The sequence below is a fragment of the Pipistrellus hanaki genome (assembly GCF_964339955.1).
Source record: "Pipistrellus hanaki genome assembly, chromosome: 16".
Taxonomy (NCBI): domain Eukaryota; kingdom Metazoa; phylum Chordata; class Mammalia; order Chiroptera; family Vespertilionidae; genus Pipistrellus; species Pipistrellus hanaki.
In genome coordinates this window covers 6,989,284-7,009,337 of record NC_140518.1, presented here as the reverse complement: position 1 = coordinate 7,009,337, position 20,054 = coordinate 6,989,284, and the positions used below count along the sequence as shown (strand labels likewise).

Sequence of the window (20,054 nt, the reverse complement as noted above, 5' to 3'; positions counted from 1 at the left end):
GCTTTAGTCCTTTCTGGAAGAGGGAGATAGATTTAACAAATTCTATCCATGTACTAGTATTTCTTCCCTGAGAATGGTTATTTTATTCATGATACATGTATTCAGCCACATATTATTATCATTTTTTCAGAATATATTAGATATTAGAACATTCATTATATAACGTGCATACTGTACTTGAACTAAACTTTAAGTTACTCAGTGTTTACGTCAGCTATCTCAGAATTAAGTTTTTCATTATATCATCTTATTCTAATGACCATACACTAATTTTGCCCCTGATAAATTTAGTGTTTCGCTTCAAACATGCTACACTATCTTTTGCCATTCTTTGAAATTCACATTCTGCATTTGTTAGCGGGGTTTAGAAATGTATTTCTCTTGGACATGAATGACGTTTGTTTTGTCACTAGATTTCTAGTTTTTTCCTCCCCTGGAATCAGATTCTAGAATGCTAACTCCTCCCACAAAATGGCTTCCCTGGTTTGTTTGGGAAGGAGACGCTGATGACTTTGCTTAATCTTGGACTAACTGGAGTTAGAATGCACTTGGTTGTTTTTATCCCGGCCCTTTCGAGAAGGAAGGTAGGCTCATGAGGTTCTCCCTAGCATGGTGCTATGTTGTGGTTAAGTACACTGATTCTGAGCCACAGCTTTTTTATCCACTCCCCTACCGATGGGTCCTTGGGCTGCTTGCATATGTTAGCTATTGAAAATGATGCTCTAGTGAACATAAGGGTGCATATACACTTTTTTGAATGAGTGTTTTTTTTTTGTTTTTGTTTTTAAATATTCCCAGAAGTGGAATCACTGGGTCATAAGGCAGTTTCATTTTTCATTTTTTTTTTTAGGAAACTCTTATAGTTGGCTTTTTAAAAATATGTTTTTATTGATTTTTAGAGAGAGAGGAAGAGAGAGGGATAGAGAGATAGAAACATTGATGAGAGAGGAACATCATCAATCAGCTGCCTCCTGCATGGTCCCTACTGGGGATTGAGCCTGCAACTGAGACCAGAATCAAACCTGGGATCCTTGTGTGCTAGTGCCAGGCACCTGCGAGGAGCCTGCCCTGTTCCTGCACAGCTTCTTCCAGGTGAGCTGGGCCGCAGCCACTGGGACCGCAGGAGCCATTTGGGCTCCCCGTGGGTTCACACAGGTGCAGGTCTGCAAGGCTGGCTAGGAGAGAGTGCACTGCCCTCCTGGCTTCCGTGTGGCACTGCTGGGTGGCCCAGAGGCTCATGCTGTGCCCCAGACCACTGTGTCTGGCTGTGCTCACTGCATCTCTTTGTGGGGACTCGGGCACTGTGACTCAGGCAGATGGGGGTGCACAGAGGCCCAGGGGTCCATGTGCTTCCCAGGGCCCAGAGATCAGCTGGGACCTGCCCTTCCCCACCAGACATTAGTGCTTCCATTGGCGGCACAGGGACCCCACCTGTGCATGAAGTTTGTGCACCGGGCCTCTAGTATTGAATAAGAATGGTGAAAGCATACATCTCTGTCTTGCTTCTGATCTTAAGGGAAAAGCCCATTGAGTATGATGTTGGCTGTGGGATTATCATGAGTGGACTTTATTATGTCCCTGGCAGACAGAATCCCTGGTGATTTTCACAGCGAGATGTTATGTGGGCGCCTCTTCCTGGCTCTGGTGCTCTGGGCTCGGGAGCCTGGTGTGGGGTTGAGACCCCACTCTCCTCAGGGAGAATCTTTGCAGCTGAGATATCCCTCTTGGATCTGAGCTGCCACCTGTGGGAACAAAGCCAGCCCTTTTTGCATTTCCACCCTTCCTACCCGTCTCGATGTGGCTTTCTTTGTAAATTATTGGTTATAGGACTTCTGTTCAGCTAGTCTTCAGTTGGTTATTCAGGTTGGTTGTTCTATGTTTTACAATAGTTGTCATTCCAGTTTGATTCCTGGGAGGAGGTGAGTGTAGCTTCCACCTACGTTGCCACCGGTTTGGATCTCCCAATCTTTCATCTTTCTTAAGGTAGGCAGTTATCACTATAAAGTTCCTACTTAGTACTGTTTTGCTGCATCCCATAAGTTTTGGTAAATTGAATTTTTATTTTCATCTGTCTCAATGTATTTTTCTATTTCTCCTTTGATTTCTTTGGCCCATTATTTGCTCAGGAGTATTTTGTTAAATTTATATATATTTTTTTTCTTTTTTTTTTTCCCCCCTAAAAGTTCCAATTTTCCTGCTATTATTGATTTCTAGTTTCATTCTAGCGTGACCAAAAAAGATACTTGTTATGATATCAGTCTTCTTAGATTTGTTTTATGGCCTAACATTGTGAAATCGACCACTTGCCTTATCTAGTCCTCACATTTCTCTCTTTTCCTTTCTACCTTCAAATATGACCATATTTACTGGGTTTCCCCCCCATTTTTAGGATATTTCTGATTCTCCAGTTCCTTATTTCCACTTCTCTGTCATGCTGCACTTAGGGATTAGATTTTGTTCATTGTTTTAGTCTCATTACTTAGTGTGTGCTTAGTAAGTGTTTATACAAAGAAGGACAATATAAAACTTTACAGAAATGTGAAAAAGACCCCTCCTACTTTGCCTGTTAAAATTTACTCCTAATTTCTGAAGGTCATTGAGTTAAACGGAAGAAGTTTAAAGCAAAATTCTGCTCCAACTGGGGGTTACGTTTACAACGCAAAGACTGACCAGAACCAGTGACAATGACTTGCAACAGGAAAACCTTTTATTGAAACAGCACCGCAGAGAAAGCCAGAGACACGTTACTACTCTAAAAATGAGTTGTCCTCACTCACTGGGAGAAAAGCAGAAAAATAAGAGGGCCCTTAGTGAGGGATCTAGCTTCAATTTGTCATTTTAATTGAAGGCCATTCTTTTGGGGCTCAGGCGGGCACCCTCTGTTCACTCTTCATGTTGGTGACTTTGGTGGATTTCTCTTCCAGGGTTTGAACTCTGGACGAGACAACTTTGCCACGAGGATCTAATTCTTCCACAATTGTTTTAATCACGGTGCCTTTAGAAGCATCTAAAATGACACATACGGATGGTTAAGATTTCTCAAATTCATAAAGAGGAAACGACATGTCCTTTGGAACATATACAAATAAACACTCAACACCGCTTTTGTTTACCTTTTATCTGACTTCCTGGTCCTTTGTAGCCTTTTGATTTAACGCAAGAGCTGTAAGAATACAGAGAGCTGGTATTAACAATTCTGCTCTGTGTTTTGCCAAGGAAACGGAAAAATATTGATTTAGCATGGGAGAGCATTGTATTCTTAAATAACAGTAGAAGAAGTTTAGGTACACATGATGTAGGCCATAGATACTTTGTACTTGATTTTAAAAAATAGTTAACAACCTTAAAATAAGTTATTTTAAGGTTTTAAATAACGGAAGTAGTCCTTACCCATCCTCTCCATCTATCAGGCGGCAGTAGGTCTCAATCTCTTTTTCCAGATGGACTTTGATGTCCAGCAGCTGCTCGTACTCCAGTTTCTGGCCCTCGGTCTCGGTTCTGACCTGGTGCAGCTGCTCCTCCAGGGCCCCGATCTGAGCCTGGATCTGGGCCAGCTGCCCACAGTAGTTGCCTTCCGTCTCTGTCAGGGAGCACTCCAGGGACTGTTTCTATGCGTCAGGAAGACAATTTAGTAGACAGTGTCACGGCGTTGTAGTAAGGCAGAGCACATAGATATTTAGGAGCCCTATCTTTATGTAATGCAAATAATATTTACTCAGAAGATCCCACTTGCTCCATATTAATGGTTGCCTTTATTAACGTGTCATACCATTCTTATCTGTGAGAATAACACAGCCGCTGATGATGTTACTCATAGACCCAGGAGCGTTAGCCAAGATGGAGCTGTTTCCTCATAGGGCACAGTGTATAGAGGCCCCCCCACCCAATATAGCCTGTGCTTGTAGAGTCTGACACAATTTTCCACTGTCCCCCCAGAATAAAAGTTCCCCTACACTTTGCTACCTCATTTCTAATCACGGGACAGCCTTGTCTCATGAGGACTGTAGCTCTTCTATGAAAAAAGAATCCTGTAAGTGATCTGCGTATCTTTTCCAGAACTAGAATGACCCAAAGAAAAGAATGCCCTTTTCATCTTTAAGTCCTTTGATTCATGGGCTTGTGGGTCCACGTGGGTTTCTATAGGGTTTATCCCTCAGAGGGGTGCTTGCTGTAAGTTTACACGGAATAAAGGTGAGGATGTCTTTCCCATTCATCTGCAATGATTTTTATACCCAGTCCTCATTTCATATACAATTATAGCCTCTTTTGTGGGTAAATCTGGAGGTCTACTAGCCATTGTGGAAAGAAGGATAGACTTGGGAATTAGAAAATTTGGAGAGAAGTTATGGTTCCTTCGGATCCAACTGTGGGACTCTGGGAAAACTGCCTAACTTCTTTGAATCTCAGATTCTCCTTTTGGAAATAATGACAGGAATTATAGTCTTTCCAGCCTAAGCCCCAGAGCTATTGTGGACTTGTGTGGGTGAAAGTGCTGGGCAAACCCTTAATAAATAAGGTTATTATTATCATCATGTATGTAGGCAACCTTCAAGCCTCTGCTTCCTGTTTGTGCCACTTAAAAAGGAACATGTAAGTGCTCTTCATTAAGTGGGCAAAAGGGATGCTAGATGAAGAAGATGTTCAGTGGTTTCTGATCTTCGAACTTGGGAGAGAAGATTCATGGTAAATCTATTTTTTTTATGAGTGCCCCAAAATAATTGTAGTTGCTAATTTCCCATGTTTTATAATAATTAGCATCTAGGTATAATTTTCAGGCAAAGAGGATTCTACTGTGCACAGTGCAAATGTGCCTTCTCTCAAGCATTAATAATGAATGGATACATATCATGTAGAAGAAAACTCTTCTTTGAACTATTTCTTAGCTTCCAAAGGAAACGTTTGTTGTTGCTGTTATTTTTTTTTTTTTAGTGATTTTGTACTGACCATTGCTAAGAGGGACTGAAGTTCGATCTCCAGGGTTTGGAGAGTTCGTTTCATCTCGGTAAGTTCATTTCGAGCTGAGGTGGTGGCCCCAGCGTCGTCGGAGATCTGCTGCTGCAGCGAGGCGCTCTGAAAGGGAGGAGTGAGGTTAGGGTGCGGCTGGACCTCAAGGCCAGCTCCGAGCGCCCCGGCGTGGGCTCACCTTCTCGTTGAACCAGGCCTCCGCGTCCCGGCGGTTCTGTTCCGCCAGGTCCTCGTACTCGGCCCGCATGTTGTTCAGCAGCACCGTGAGGTCCACCCCGGGCGCCGCGTTCATCTCCACGTTCACGTTGCCCCCGGCCGCACACTGCAGAGCCTTCATTTCCTGGAACAAAGTTGTTAAACCGTGTTAGCTAGGATCGGAATGTTTTAAAAATATATCTATTTAATCGATTTTTTACAGAGAGGAAGGGAGAGGGGATAGAGAGCTAGAAACATAGATGAGAGAGAAACACCGATCAGCTGCCTCCTGCACACCTCCCACCGAGGATGTGCCCAAAACCAAGGCACATGCCCTTGACCGGAATGAAACATGGGACCTTTCAGTCCACAGACCAACACTCTATCCACTGAGCCAAACCGGTTAGGGCATGGATCTGAATGTTTTTAAAGGAGCCAGATAGGCATGATCCATACAAGTTCGACATTTTTTTTTTTTTTTAGGGTTCATTTCTTTAGAGGAGGATGAATAGAAACATTCTAAACAATCAAACCGTATGGAGAAATTGACAGGTTCCTTCTTGCAATTGATTTAAGACATTACATCTGTCATCTGAAATGTATTTTTTTTTTTTTTTTTAAGTTTGGGAGGAAGGCCAGTTGTGGAATGGGGCTGGGGTGGGTGGGGGTGGGGTGGAGAGGCATCTACCTCCTCGTGGTTCTTCTTGAGGTAGGCCAGCTCCTCGCTCAGAGCCTCCAGCTGGATCTCCAGGTCGGTCCGGCACAGAGTCAGCTCGTCCAGCACCCGGCGCAAGCTGCTGACGTCCGCGTCCACGCTCTGGTGAAGGGCCTGCTCGTTCTCAAACCTCAGAAAATGTTTGGAAGTTTGGTCACATTAGTCGCGCCCCTTTTTAGGCCACTGGGAAACGTTGAGGCCAAACTGCTAAGATAGACTCAGAGCTTCACTTGGATGGGCCATCATGCAATACGTGCATTTCTCGGAAGCAAGAGAATGAAAAGAGTCCAACATGTTCTTTCATGTGATCTTGACATTCATCTATGTCAGCCCTCAAACTTCCCAAGCAAAATATATAACTCAGGCTAGTTATCATAGTACACATTTGACAAACAAATAGAAACAAAGAATGGAGCCAGCCTCAAATAGCCTAAATAAAAGAGTGACGTGCTTAAATAACTTAAAAAAAAAAAAATTCTCTTCAGCTCTACTTACTTTAGCCTGAAGTCATCAGCTGTTAGTCTGGCATTATCGTTTTGCAAGACAACACTGGCATTGCTTGTAGTTGCAGAAATGATCTGATGGATGGAGAATGAGAGAACAGTGAGGAAATCCTTTTCAAATTTTCAAATTTCCTTGAAGGAAGTCACCAGTGACATAATAGTAATATTCCGGGCACCCTGTCTCCAACAATAAGATGATTCTTTCGACAATGGGAAATCTGAGTCTGACCTCTTTTACTCCCCCTCCCCCCCTAAAAAAATAAAACAAAAACAACAACAACAAAAATTTCTTTTGATAGCAAAGCCTATAAATGTATAGCTGGAGACATTGGGCAGTTTTTGATATTTTGATATTATGAAATGCATCAATATGCACACTCTATACTGGGTGCTAAGTGAGACATGCTCAAAGATAAGAATTTTAATATACATTATTTTTAATATCCATTATTTTCTTAACATTAATAACGAAGTACCGAGAATTAGAATCTGAAAGCAAAGCCCTGCTTCCTATACGTGGTTGCTTATATATTTGTGAGTGTGTACATGCAGCTAACTAAATACTCTTAGAGGTCTTAACCCCCATGACATCGTGTTTCTTACCTGGCTCCTAAGGTCGTCAATGATTGGGAAGTATCTGCTGTAATCGTGATCCAGACCGCGGCAGGAGCCAGGCCCAAACTTCTCATACCAGCCCTTGATCTTCTGCTCCAGGTCGGCGTTGGCCTCCTCCAGGGCGCGCACGTTGTCCAGGTAGGAGGCCAGGCGGTCGTTGAGGTTCTGCATGGTCACCTTCTCGTTGCCGGAGAGGAGGCCGTGCTCGTTCCCCAGGAAGGCGGCACAGGAAGCGCTCCCCGCGCCCAGCCCTGCGCCATAGCCTCCTGCGGAGGAGCCGCTCCCAAAGGTGCAAGAGAAGCCACTTCCGATGCCCGGCACCCCGCACGCGTTCCCAGCCCCAAAGCCGGCTCCCCCGCTGGCCAGCCGCACCGAGCCCACGCCCGCGCACGAACTCAGGGAGCCCAGGCGCCTGGATGCGGAAGAGAAGCGCACAGACATGGTGTCCAGACTGGAGCGAAGCTGGTGCCTGGGACGAAGCTCTGATGGCGAATGTCCTGCTCAAACAGTTCGGTTTGGCTTTATATACACGTGATCAGGTGTTTCTGGATGAATCTTGCAACCCACAGGAAAATGGTGCTTGCCAGCTCATCACGAATTACTTATAATTGGGTGACTTTTTTTTTTTTTTTTTTTTTTTAATGAATGTCTTTACCCTACTGTGTCCCTTTCTGTAGGTGGATAGTTACCTTGGGGTTATATGTTATCTCCAAATTGGGACAGGAAGGAGTATTATCAAGATTATTATAGTGATGCATTTCAAATTTAGGATGAGTAAGGCTTCCTGTCTCCCAGGGTTCAGGAGTATGAAATCTCTATAGAATAAAAAAGTGTCATAGACAAATTTCTCTTTCTCTTGATTAACCAACACCACTCCATCCCTCCCGTCTCCCCAGCAAGTGAGGTATCAAAGTGAAGTAGCGTATTTATGGTTTTCTACGGATAATATGATCCTTCTTTTTGATATGTTGAAAATATTCAATATTCTCAAGTCCTTGGGCTCATGGTACCAGAGGAACATGACCAGGTCTTTAAGCGGAAATTGAAGCATTAGATGGATTCTTCTGTGATCCCCATCCCTCCTGAATTACCATTCCATCTTTACTGGTTTTCTGTCTAAGTTCTTTTGCTAACCAGGGTAAGTGAAGGTATTGGTTAACCTGTGTAGACCTCAGACTCCTCATCTGTGAAAGGAAGGGGCTAGACTACAGCCTGTATGTTCGCTTCTATTTCTAGATTTCTTTAAAAAATGTAAATAGGGTTGCTTCTGTGTGGTGGCATTATAGGTGGATTTTATTGTTTTTAAAAAAATGTTGTCTTTGTCGATTTTTAGAGAGAGAGAAAAGGAACATTGATGTAGATCAAAACATTGATTGCCTCCTACGTGTCCTCTGCTGGGGATGGAGCCCACAAGCTGGGCATGTGCCCTGCCTGGGGATTGAATCACAACCGTTTGGTGTACTAGACAAGCCTTGATCAACTGAGCCACCCTGGCCAGAGCTATTTCTGCATTTCTTGTATTTTTACATTTCTTTCATTATTTCTAAAAAACGTTTCTGCATCCATTTTCTCCACTTTTCATTTCCTACTCCCTCCTGAATTTGATCCTGCCACTTTATGAAAATAACCTCTCAAAGATGGCTAATTACCCCGCATCACTAATCCAGTCATCATTTCTCATATTTCTTCTCCTATACTTTCTTAGACACGTTTGATACTAAATTCAGTTTTCCTGAATTTTTAATAATTGCTTTCTGAGAACACTTCTGTATCTCTGCTCTTCTTCTTTTTTTGTAGTTCATAGTTTCTTGCTCTAAAATTTGCCATTCCTGACATTCTGTGCTTGGTGTTCCTGATTTGTACACACTCTCTCTTGGTGATCTCATCCCTTCTTGGCTCCAGATGCATTTTCTAAATATACATCTTTAGCGCCATCCTTTCCTCCCTTCTAGATCCACACCTTACGACACCTCCAAACATTTCTACTTGGATATTCTGTCTTGACTTTAACTCAACACGCAATTACGTTGGCATCAAAATTTGATCTTTTGCATCTTTCTTCATTAGTTGCTGGTGGAATTACTGTGCCATGCTCAAGATTACTAAGAAATCTCTAACTGCTATTTTCTACTAGCCCACAGACAATAGGTCAGTAAGTCCTCTTGAATCTACTTTTGCAGTGTCTCTTGAAGCATTTTTCTCTTTTCTATTTTCCTTGTCACTATCATTTTCTTTCAAATCAGTTAGTAGAACCTTAATTGGATTTCTGGTTTCAAGTCTTTTCTTTTTATCACGGTCATTAAGTTGTTGGGTGGCAAGGTTATTATTCCTGAAGTACACCATCATTCATGGAAGAACTTGGACTGTTTAAAAAATTTTTTCTATTGATTTTATTTTTTAAGAGAGAGAGGGAGAGAGATAGAGAGGTAGAAACATTGAGAATTGAGGCCAAAACCTGGGTATGTGCTTTACCGGGAATCAAACCAATGACCTCTTGGTTCCTGGTTTGACGCTCAACTGCTGAGCCACACTGGTGGGCTAACTTGGACTCTTGAATCAGATATATCAGGATTCGTATCCCAGTTCTGCCACTTTCTAGTTGTGAGCCATTGATGGGGAAATCAGAATGGCTCAGAATGTCTCAATAGCCCTGGAAGCCATGATTCCCGTGAAGAGTGTCTGAAAAATTCTAACGGAAAACACTGTCCAACCTAAAGGTCTCTACTTTGACAACTCATCATGAGTGAGGGTGAAATAAAAATATTTTCAGACAAGAATATCTCACAAATTTACCTTTTGCAAACTTTGTCAGGAAACCACCAGAGGGCAAAATGAACAAGTAAAGGGAAGGCTTAGAATCCAAGACAAAATAAATTGCAAATCATTATTTATTAGTCATGAGTGAATGTAAATGAATGCACATTACGTTTTTATTTATTTGAAAATAAACACCCTTTTTCCAGTAAAAGGTAACAAAGAAAGCAGCCCCCCCCTGTAAGAAACTTATCTTTAAGGTAGAAAGTATTTTTATTATCTCCTTGATATTTAGAATAATGCAGTAGTGCAGGATTCTTCTCCAAATTATTATTTTCTCAAAAATGACAGCTAGAAAGAAACCCTTTGATCTGTCTTGCCATTGGTAATTTTAGATGTCTTTTCTTCAATGGACTGAATCCTCGAAGAAAGGACTTTACCACGTTGATCTATCTCTTCAACCACTGTCTTTACCAGCGTGGTTTTGGATAAATCTAGAAGTAAAACATATGTGAGTACATATATTTAACCTAAAATATTGCATGACAAAGAATTCAACTGTTGGTTGTAATATAATATATTATGTACATTTTTGGTGAGGGAATAAATATCTCTATATATAAAAGCTTAAGTGACTGGCCGACAGCCAACCGGCTGACCAGCCGACTGACTAGTAGCTATGAGAACACTGACCATCAGGGGTAGATGCTCAATGCAGGAGCTGCCAAGCTTTGGTCACTTGGCAGCTGTGGTTCTTAGGTTGCAAACCTGGAACCAGAGAGGAGGGAGCCCGATTCTGGGGTGTCTCACTCGAGAACCACCCTCTCAAAATCCAGGACCCCTCAGGGGATGTTAGCTGGTTTTAGCCCAATCCCTGCAAGCCAGGCCAAGAGTTCCCACTGGTGCACGAATCCATGCACCGGGCCTCTAGTAGATTTATATTGATATTGAATGTCCCAAAAATATATGCATACATGTTGAATAATTATAAAGGCAGTGTTTATTAAAATACATTTCATTTTTAAAATTGAGCTATCAGCTGTTAAAGTGTGTATACATTGGGGGAGGGGGATGCCCCATAGTATAGAACAGTTTTATCCATTTAAAATAATATTTTAAGTTCCAAGCTAAGCACTTTGATTTAAATTGTTTAAATATAGACTGTTGCTGTAGTGTACTGTACAGTTGCCATTAATGCAAAAGTATTTGCTGCAATAGAAATACAATTAGGCCTTGACTGATGTGGCTCAGTGGATGGAGCATTGGCCAGCAGACTGAGGGGTCCCGGATTGGATTCTCTTTGGGGCCATGTACCTTGGTTGAGGTGGAGGGTGTGCAGGAGGCAGCTGATGGATGTTTCTCTCTCATTGATGTTTCTAGCTCTCTGTCCCTCTCCCTTCCCCTCTGTAAAATATCAATAAAAAGAAAAAAGAAAAAAAGAGATACAATTATATTTTATTACCTTTAGATGAATTCCCTGAGCTTCCTGATCCAATGCCCTTTGATTTGGAGCACGAGCTATAAAAAACAGCAACAGTTTAGTTTTTAATAATTCTGTTTATCACTTTTGAATTGATAGGTGAACATGAACTGAGTGAACTTTGTATGCCAAAGCCAGATCTTTGTTTTTTTTATAAAGGAAAATAGATTTTGAGGGGCAGGAGCTGAAGGTAATTAAATGCTATCTAACGAGAGGATATAAAACAACCTTATTTAGATTTGATTTTTTTAAACCCACAGGTTTAGAGGCTGTGGTGTACAAAACATGGAAGAGATGAAGGCAGAGGTAAGAGACGAACAGGCTATTCTGCTGTGGGAATAAAGAAGGAAAGGATGGAGGCCTGGAAGGTGAACAGACAATGCGTGGTGCTACTTACTTTCCATCTCCATCTATCAGGCGGCAGTAGGTCTCAATCTCTTTTTCCAGGTGGACCTTGATGTCCAGCAGCTGCTCATACTCCAGTTTCTGGCCCTCAGTCTCGGTTCTGACCTGGTGCAGCTGCTCCTCCAGGGCCCGGATCTGAGCCTGGATCTGGGCCAGCTGCCCACAGTAGTTGCTTTCTGTCTCAGACAGAGAGCACTCCAGGGACTGTTTCTGAGGACATAAAAGATGTCAGAGCAAAAGGTGAAGCCACTTGGAGGGCTATGTAGGCCAGTGTTTTCCAGCAACAGGCAGTACTGCTGGTCAGGCAAGCTTTGGAAATTTGTGGGGCTTGTCACAATAAAATGGGAGGTGGAGAAGAAGGGGAAGTGACTGGTTTTTACTGGAGATTGGTGAGGGGTAGGCATGCTAGATGGCCTAACATGGGCTAAATGGCCTTTTTGCCCTAAGGCGTTTCTAATGGACATTCATGATATTTAGGTAGTAGTTCCTATTATGACCTACCTAGGTATTAAAACGCTTTCTGGAGGTAGCACAATAAGAAATCAACATTGGAAATTGTATATTTTGAAATTGCATATGTATTTTTGGGTTGCCTATTGTTTTCGATCTTATTCTGCTACTGTCCTCAGAGATCTACCCCACCACTGTTCCCAGGCCTCTGTGCTGTGTTTTTTGTTTGTTGTTGTTTGTTTGTTTGTTTTTTGTTTTTCTAATCTGTCCTCGATTTTCTAATGTCAATCAAAGGTCTGTTCTTAAGCTGAAATGGAGATTTCGGCTTGACAGAAGTGGACTTTCAAGACGAGAGGCGTATTTAATAACTCAGTCCAGGCCATTATTTCAACACTATTTTATGAATATTACACCTACTAATTTCTACTTCCATGGTCTGTAATTTGTCTTGTCATGTGTTCCCTACCTTAATTAAAGTAATTTTCCTCTTTCCCTTATCATATATAAATACATCTGGGTGCTTATTATTTCTCCTGATATTAGTTATTATCCTAGGGTCCACCCCCATCCACTCTTCCATTTCCCTTTTCTTCTTGTGTGGAGCAATTCCTGGTTGTTCAAAACAAAACTCATTTACCAAAGAAATGTGTAAGCCTCTGTCTCTTTCATTCCATACTCTAGGTTCATTGGGCCCACGTATTTACATATTAAACTCATTTTATGTCAAAATACATTTAATTCTCCTTTTTATTGCAGTTATGACACTGCACTGGTTTAAAATTCTTTTTTTTTTGTATGTAAATTGTTAGATATATTATCTATTGACTTCATTTTAAGATTATAAAGAGGAAATTATAAAATATTTGTCATGACAGACAAGAGGCTGATGGGTACATTACGGTGGGTGCTACTGGGCTCTCCAGGGGCAGAGGAGTGGAAGGTGACCAGGATGGTAATGGGCAGGGTGAGGCAAAAACTGGCCATGGGTCAATGAGGTGTGTGGTGGGCTGTTCAGAACTTTAGCTTCCTTGTTGATGGTATTCCTTTCTAAGGTAATGAATGCTGTCTCACATCAGAGGGGACAGCATCTCTATCCCATAGCCTTCTGTGTAAAGGTTGGCTCCTAGAGGCAGAAGGAGGGCAGGATGAACTTGGAAGTAGGTGAGCTACTTGGAAGTTGGAAGCATATGAAACCTTTATCCATTTAGACAACTCCCAATTTACACAGGATTTGTGTGCTTAACTATAGGAGATCGTACTTAGAATTCATCTACGACAAAAGAACCCCAGATATGGAAGTTAGTTCTATGCCACCATATTCTAGAATTCATTTATGTTGTATGTTAAAAAGGGTTTTTGTTTGTTTGTTTTGTTGTTGTGGATTATTTCATGAGCCCAAACTATAGTGCTATATTGGCTGCAGAGAATCCAACTACTTTCTAATATCATTATTTCTGTGTGAAAACATTTCAATTCTGACCTGGAAACCGAGTAATTAATTTCCTTCAACATAGCTCCAAAGTGAGAGGAGGGCTTCCTATTCAGGGGACAGCAGCAGGAACAGGGCCTCAGGGTGCCAGTTGTAGGAAAGAAGGGGGTGGGGAAGAGAGGAGGGTTCCAGGAGCTCTCAGTGGCCAGGAGGGTTTCGGGTACCAGCCACAGTGGTGATGAAGGTAAAGAGATTGGCATGGTGGGTAAGTTGGGATTCAATCAGTGGTAAAATAAGTCTCCAATCTAAATGCTATATGATAAGAAAGCTCTGCCCCTTTTTAGGGTGGCTAAATCAAAATACCTTCTTATTGTTTTGAGTCATCTTTTTTTTTTTCTTGGCTTACTGCACTTATTTGTATAATAATGGCTCTTTGTGTTGCGACCTGGTGTCCTCAGGGCGCCTGGAACCTCTGACAGTAACAGGGAACCCCTGGGCCCATATTTGCCATCATTCTCAAAATCCAGTCTGCCAGGTGCTGCCAGCTGACACTCAGAGGGAAGCTGGTTTTAGTGCTGTCCTGGACCCCCTGGTTCTGAGGAGGCTGGCAGGGCTCACACAGAATCAGAGAGGCACCCTCTTTTCCTCTGCCCGAGGAAGAGCGCCATGTGGCTTTTAATAGGCTTTCATCAATGCTAGGAGATGCTGAGGGCATCCATACCCGCTCTGCCCCGTGTGCTCGCCTGCTGTCAGCCTGCACTTAATTTTGTGGTCGAGCACACTGCCTGCTGCTTGCCATGCAGGGCTGAGACGAGCCGCCCCAGGAAGGAGCTATGTCATGAAGTAGGCCCTGAGCACCTGCCAGGAGAGAAATCCTCAGGGACCTCAGGGAGGAAGGGAGCTCTGTCTTGTCCCTCTTTCTGAGAGTCTCAGCACCTGTCTTTCCTGCTGTCTCCAGGAGGTATTTGCAGGTAAAAGCTCTAACAGGGGAAACGGGAGGACTTCAGTTAGATTGGTCAGGTTCACCAAATCCCGCTGACCTGCGCCGTCACCTACCATGGCCAGGAGGGACTGCAGCTCGATCTCCACGGTCTGCAGGCTGCGCTTCATTTCCGTCAGCTCGGTCCTGGCCGAGGTGGCTGCGCCCGCGTCGTCGGAGATCTGTTGCTGCAGGGTGGCACTCTGGAAGGCAGGGTGCAAAGGGGTTCACTGGGCCTGCACCCTCCGGGGGGGGGCGGGGCAGAGCAGGGCTGACTTGGGGGGCCCTCACCTTCTCATTGAACCAGGCCTCCGCGTCCCGGCGGTTCTGCTCCGCCAGGTCCTCGTACTCGGCCCGCATGTTATTCAGCAGCACCGTGAGGTCCACCCCGGGCGCCGCGTTCATCTCCACGCTCACGTTGCCCCCGGCCGCGCACTGCAGAGCCTTCATTTCCTGGAGGAAAAGGCCAGCCTGACTTTAGGGGCCATTTACGTTGACCCACGGTCAACAGTTTGACCCACGGTCAACAGTTTGAGAAGCGTTTCCTAAAGGGTTGCTTCATGTCTCAAAGGCTGTGGTTTAAATTCCAGTGTACAATGCTGTTACAGAGAACCGGGATAATCCAACAATGCCGGAGAGTCTGGAGTCACACTTTATTACACATGCGGGTCCATAGGAAAATGTCTCTCAAATTCTGGGCCCTAACCTGGAGGAATTTCCCCTATTTATATGTTTTTACCTTCTTTGTCTCCCAAAATATGGGGTGTTTCTGGCCTCCTTTGCAAGTTCTTAAAGAGCCCCTATGTGCAGGAGCCTTGAGACCTCAAACAAAGGCCTGGCCTGGTGCCAGCACTGGTAATTTCCTCCAGGGAAGGTTTAATGGCCTCTCTGAAATGGGAGTAGTCTTATTTTCCTTATTATTTAAGCAAATAGTGACAAATCAGAGGGGATGTGGTAAATTTGACACTCTCAGGGTGATGTTGAGATGTGAGTGGCTCTTTGTTCCCACCTTCGGTGCATTCAGAGGTACCTTCTTTTGGTTTCGTGTCTTTAAGGAGAACAATGAATCCTGCTCCTACCCTAAAGGCTGCCATTTCTTCTCTTTTGAGATTGTTTCTTTTCCTGATGTCACACCCTCTGCAATGCATGGATCTGCTTCTCACTCTCCTACTGATACTTACTCCAGTGGCCTGACTCTTCCAACCCCCTGCTCTGGGACACTCTCTCCTCTCCCTGTTTCTCTTTTATTTTTATTTTTTTCTTTTGAAGTACAGTACTACTTCTCTCTCTCTCCCATAATCTTACCCTTTGGGGACAGTAGATTTGGTGTTTTAGCCATTTCTACCCAATGATGGGGCAAGTTTATCATAGCTTGTTTTCAGAAAAATTGGCATCTATGATTTTGGAGACTTTTGCAATTACTTTTGGGGTAGTAAATTTTTTTTGGGGGGGTGTTGAAGTTTCCTGGTGTTATGCGTCAAATAATGGGGTTATCATTGTGCAGGGTTCAATATTAGAGTAAACCCAGGCTCGTTAAGTAGGAAGAACATTGGCATCTTTTCCTAGTCTGAGAGGTCTTTTGTGAGCAGATTGACGGCAAGATAAGCCTATGTGAATAAAAGAAATAATGTCATTGAAAGAAAGATGGTTGCATTAATGCCAAAGTAATGTCGTAGTTTCAGAAAAATAGAATATTATATCAGTCTAGAAAATGGAAGGATACAGATCAAATTACTAACATTTATTACCTTGAGGGATGCGATTGCAAGGGCAGAGTGAGAGAAATGAAATTCTTTCTCTATAAGCCTGGGCATTGTTTGAGTTATGGTGATGGGCGTGAATTCCTATTACAATTTAATTGTTCCCCGAAAGTATTTAAAATGGGTGCAGTTGGGATCTGACCAGAAGTGAAGCTGCTCCTACCTCTTCGTGGTTCTTCTTGAGATATGTCATCTCCTCACTCAGGGATTCGTACTGCAGCTCGTGGTCGGTCCTGCAGAGCGTCAGTTCGTCCAGAACCCGCCGCAGCCCATTGATGTCGGCCTCGGTGTTCTGGTGGAGGGCGAGCTCGTTTTCATACCTGGAGAGTGAACATTGGCACAAGTGAGACTACCTCCAGAGACAGGACAAGAATGCCTCAATTCCTTTTCATTGAAAGTCAGCCATTGAGTTAGGACTCCGAATATCATACAAGTACACAGAGAAAGCCCTCTTCACTCCTCTCACCCAATTCTCTACAGGATAATCAACAGATATTAAAAAATAAATAAATATATGTTTAATTGATTTTTTACAGAGAGGAAGGGAGAGGATAGAGAGTTAGAAACATTGATGAGAGAGAAACATCGATCAGCTGCCTCCTTCACACCCTCCACTGGGGATGTGCCCACAACCAAGGTACATGCCCTTGACTGGAATCAAACCTGGGACCCCTCAGTCCACAGGCTGATGCTCTATCCACTGAGCCAAACCGGTTTTGGCTAATCTACAGATATTTAATCACACAAATGCCAATGGTATATCCCAATTAAATAAAACATGTCACTTTGTAATTTACCTTGGTTAATATTTTTTACTTAGTCAACAAATATTTACAAACATCTTTGCTCTTGGCTCTATTCTAGACAGGCATAGAAACGCAGTGATATTTTGTCCCAGCAATGTAATAAGTATGTGTACATTCTAAGTATAGCTGATTAAAAGATTATAACATGCTTTGTATTATATTATAACATGCATTACTTCCTTTAATCTCTTAGGTTGTACTTTGTTCTATGTGGGATGACATGGAAATGCTTATTTAACACAGTAAATAGGTAGGGAACTTCTTCTAGAGTGTGATTATTTTCTGTCACCTACTTTAGCCGGAAGTCATCAGCAGCCAGCCTGGCATTATCAATCTGCAGAATGACATTGGCGTTAGCAGTGGTGGATGAGATAATCTAGGAGAAACCCAGAGGGAGAACACAACAAATAAGTTGCTTTTATAATTTATTATTTCAGGAGCTAAGAAATGTTACACATGAAGCTTTTGCATAAAACTGACTCCCTTAGGTAACAACCAAAATGTTTAATTCTTAAAAATTACAAGTATGGTTATGCTCATATATATGTTTTTTCTCATATATTCATATAACTTTAGAACATAATACTCTTTTTTTTTTATCAATGAACATACTTCAAAATAAACAACAGTGGAATTATTATTATTTTTTTTAATAGTGGAATTATTAACAGTTAAGCTACATGGAAATTCTTGAATCCGAGTGCCTATTTCTGACTAATAGGAAGAATTACTTACCTAAATAAATAAATGCAATGTAACTCACAGATAACAATTATAAAGCATTTCTTGTTGTAGATCTGTTTTTTTTGCAAGGTAATTCTTCCTTTGAATTACTTTGAATAGTTCCAAATTTGCCATTTCTCACCTTATTCTTAAGATCGTCGATTGTTAGGTGATATCTACTGTAGTCATGATCAAGTCCTCGGCAAGATCCAGGACCATATTTTTCATACCAACTCTTGATTTTTCTCTCCAGTTCGGCATTCGCCTCCTCCAGAGCACGCACGTTATCCAGGTAGGAGGCCAAGCGGTCATTAAGGTTCTGCATGGTCACCTTCTCGTTCCCGGAGAGGAGGCCCCCTTCGCTCCCAGCAAAGCCGGCACAAGCTGCATTTCCAAAGGCACCGCCGGCCTGGTTCCCACCAGGAACACTGCCCAGACTCCCTCCCAGGGCACCAGAGAGTCCACTTCCAGCAGCAGAGCTGCCGCAGGCATTGCCGCCTGCAAAGCCCACCCCTCCACTGGAGGGTCTGCCGGATCCAGTCCCAGACCGCAAGCAAATACGTCTGGACCCGCTGGAAAATCGGAGAGACATGGCGGTATGAGAAATGTGCCTTGTCTGGGGATAGCTGTGGCTTCAGAGGAGAACAGAATATTGTGCACTGGTGGTTTCTTTTATACACAACATTTGGGATGTTTCTACATGAGTTATGCATGCCAAGAGAAGAACGGCATCAGTCAGATTAACATAAAATTATGTGTAATTGGATGATTTAAAGGAATTAATGTCTACCATCTCTGGCTGTTGCTTCAGGGTGTTTGTTATCTTATATATAATAGGGTTCATTCTATATTAAGTTCATTATTTTAACTTCTAATTTTGGGTGAGTAATCCTTTACTTTCATCTTGACCCTAAGAATATACCATCATTATCTGACACAGGATATTATAAAGTTTTAAAAGTTAAGTAAGACTGTAATAGGATACCAATCAGCTACAGCAGAGTCTTAATTATCAGAGAGGTATATAAAGAACCATTAACAACAGGAACACACATTTTATCCCACCAGGACAGAAAAAAAAGTGTTATTTTAAAATATATAATCCTGGTAACTTCTCTGGTCTTACCAGGATCATAACATCTACCAATTACCCCAAACAATAACATAAATATTGACATATTCCTTTATTTAACACCCTCCCCAGCCTAAAAATATCTTTTCAATTGAGCCCAGAGAGGCTTGCAAAAAGGGTTCAGATTATTGTTAAGATGTGGATAAAAGAGTTTCCAACTCAGTTTGTTGAGACACTAAAGGAGATTACGCTTAGCACAGTGTCTGGCAAATGAAAAACTGTCAATGAAGAGCAGATAATATTATTATTAATATTGTTATTGTATTACAGTGTGTGTGTGTGAGTGTGTGTGTGTGTGTGTTGGGTCTGAGGAGGTCAAGCTGGGAAGAAAGGTGAGGCGATCAAGGAGAAATGACTGAGAAACCTCCTCTTGAAGCAGGAACTAGGAGGATGGGGGTGAAGCAGGTGGAGGGGTAAGAGGGACTTGGTTGGACTTGACTGGTTTCAGGTTCAGGCATAAAGTTGGTTTGTCACCAAAACAGTCAGGTGTCTTCTGGAACTGTGTTGGCACAAGCCGTCCAAAGCCTGCTCAGCCAATACTTGTCACCAACATCAGCATGGCCTTTAAATGAAATTTGGCGAAGTTGTAAGATCTTTTTATTATTGTGGAGAACCTCAGATTTTGCCTAATTCAGTCCCTTTTTTTGGAAGATGAGTCAGCTGAGACTCAGAAATGTTAAACAATTTGCTCAATCACCAGGCACATGCCAGGGGGAGACTTGGCATATGTTCAAGATGGCCTTGAGATTCCGGCATCATGAGCATAGTTTATATATTCTCTAAATGAACCATGCTAATACATATACCTGCTGTACATGTTGTCATCAATAGTATTAACATGCAGCATATATTGTAAAAATTATTCTTTTAATTGTTATTGGATTATTGAATCAAAATATTAGAGATTTAGAATATTAAAGTATATAAGGAATTATAAGTCACTACAGTGCCTGCTTATTAACTGTAAATAATAATTAGACAACTTATAGATGTAATGTGTCTACATCCTGCATATCTAAAGAAACTACTTCTAAAAGAGCATTTGTGACAAAAAAAGACAAGAAGTATAAATTTAAGTAAGTGGTTTCTCTTTGCCGTCAGCATCACCCTTGGCAATGCCACATTGTTAACCACACTTGCCCC

The 20,054-nt window shown here is 42.4% G+C and overlaps 2 protein-coding genes across 2 annotated transcripts; both read right to left on the bottom strand.

The window, feature by feature from the left end:
* Positions 1–2,864: 2,864 nt before the first annotated feature.
* Positions 2,865–7,434, bottom strand: KRT27 (keratin 27; the record flags this gene model as incomplete). Its single annotated transcript, XM_084862331.1, has 8 exons — positions 2,865–3,007; positions 3,114–3,163; positions 3,391–3,608; positions 4,945–5,070; positions 5,144–5,305; positions 5,849–6,005; positions 6,371–6,453; positions 6,982–7,434. 8 exons carry the CDS (start codon positions 7,432–7,434, stop codon positions 2,865–2,867), a joined length of 1,392 nt encoding a protein of 463 aa, XP_084718457.1.
* Positions 7,435–10,098: 2,664 nt separating this feature from the next.
* Positions 10,099–18,371, bottom strand: KRT28 (keratin 28; the record flags this gene model as incomplete). Its single annotated transcript, XM_084864257.1, has 8 exons — positions 10,099–10,241; positions 11,210–11,265; positions 11,625–11,842; positions 14,568–14,693; positions 14,782–14,943; positions 16,414–16,570; positions 17,350–17,432; positions 17,922–18,371. The coding sequence occupies 8 exons, from the start codon at positions 18,369–18,371 to the stop codon at positions 10,099–10,101; spliced, it is 1,395 nt and encodes a 464-aa protein (XP_084720383.1).
* Positions 18,372–20,054: the final 1,683 nt, after the last annotated feature.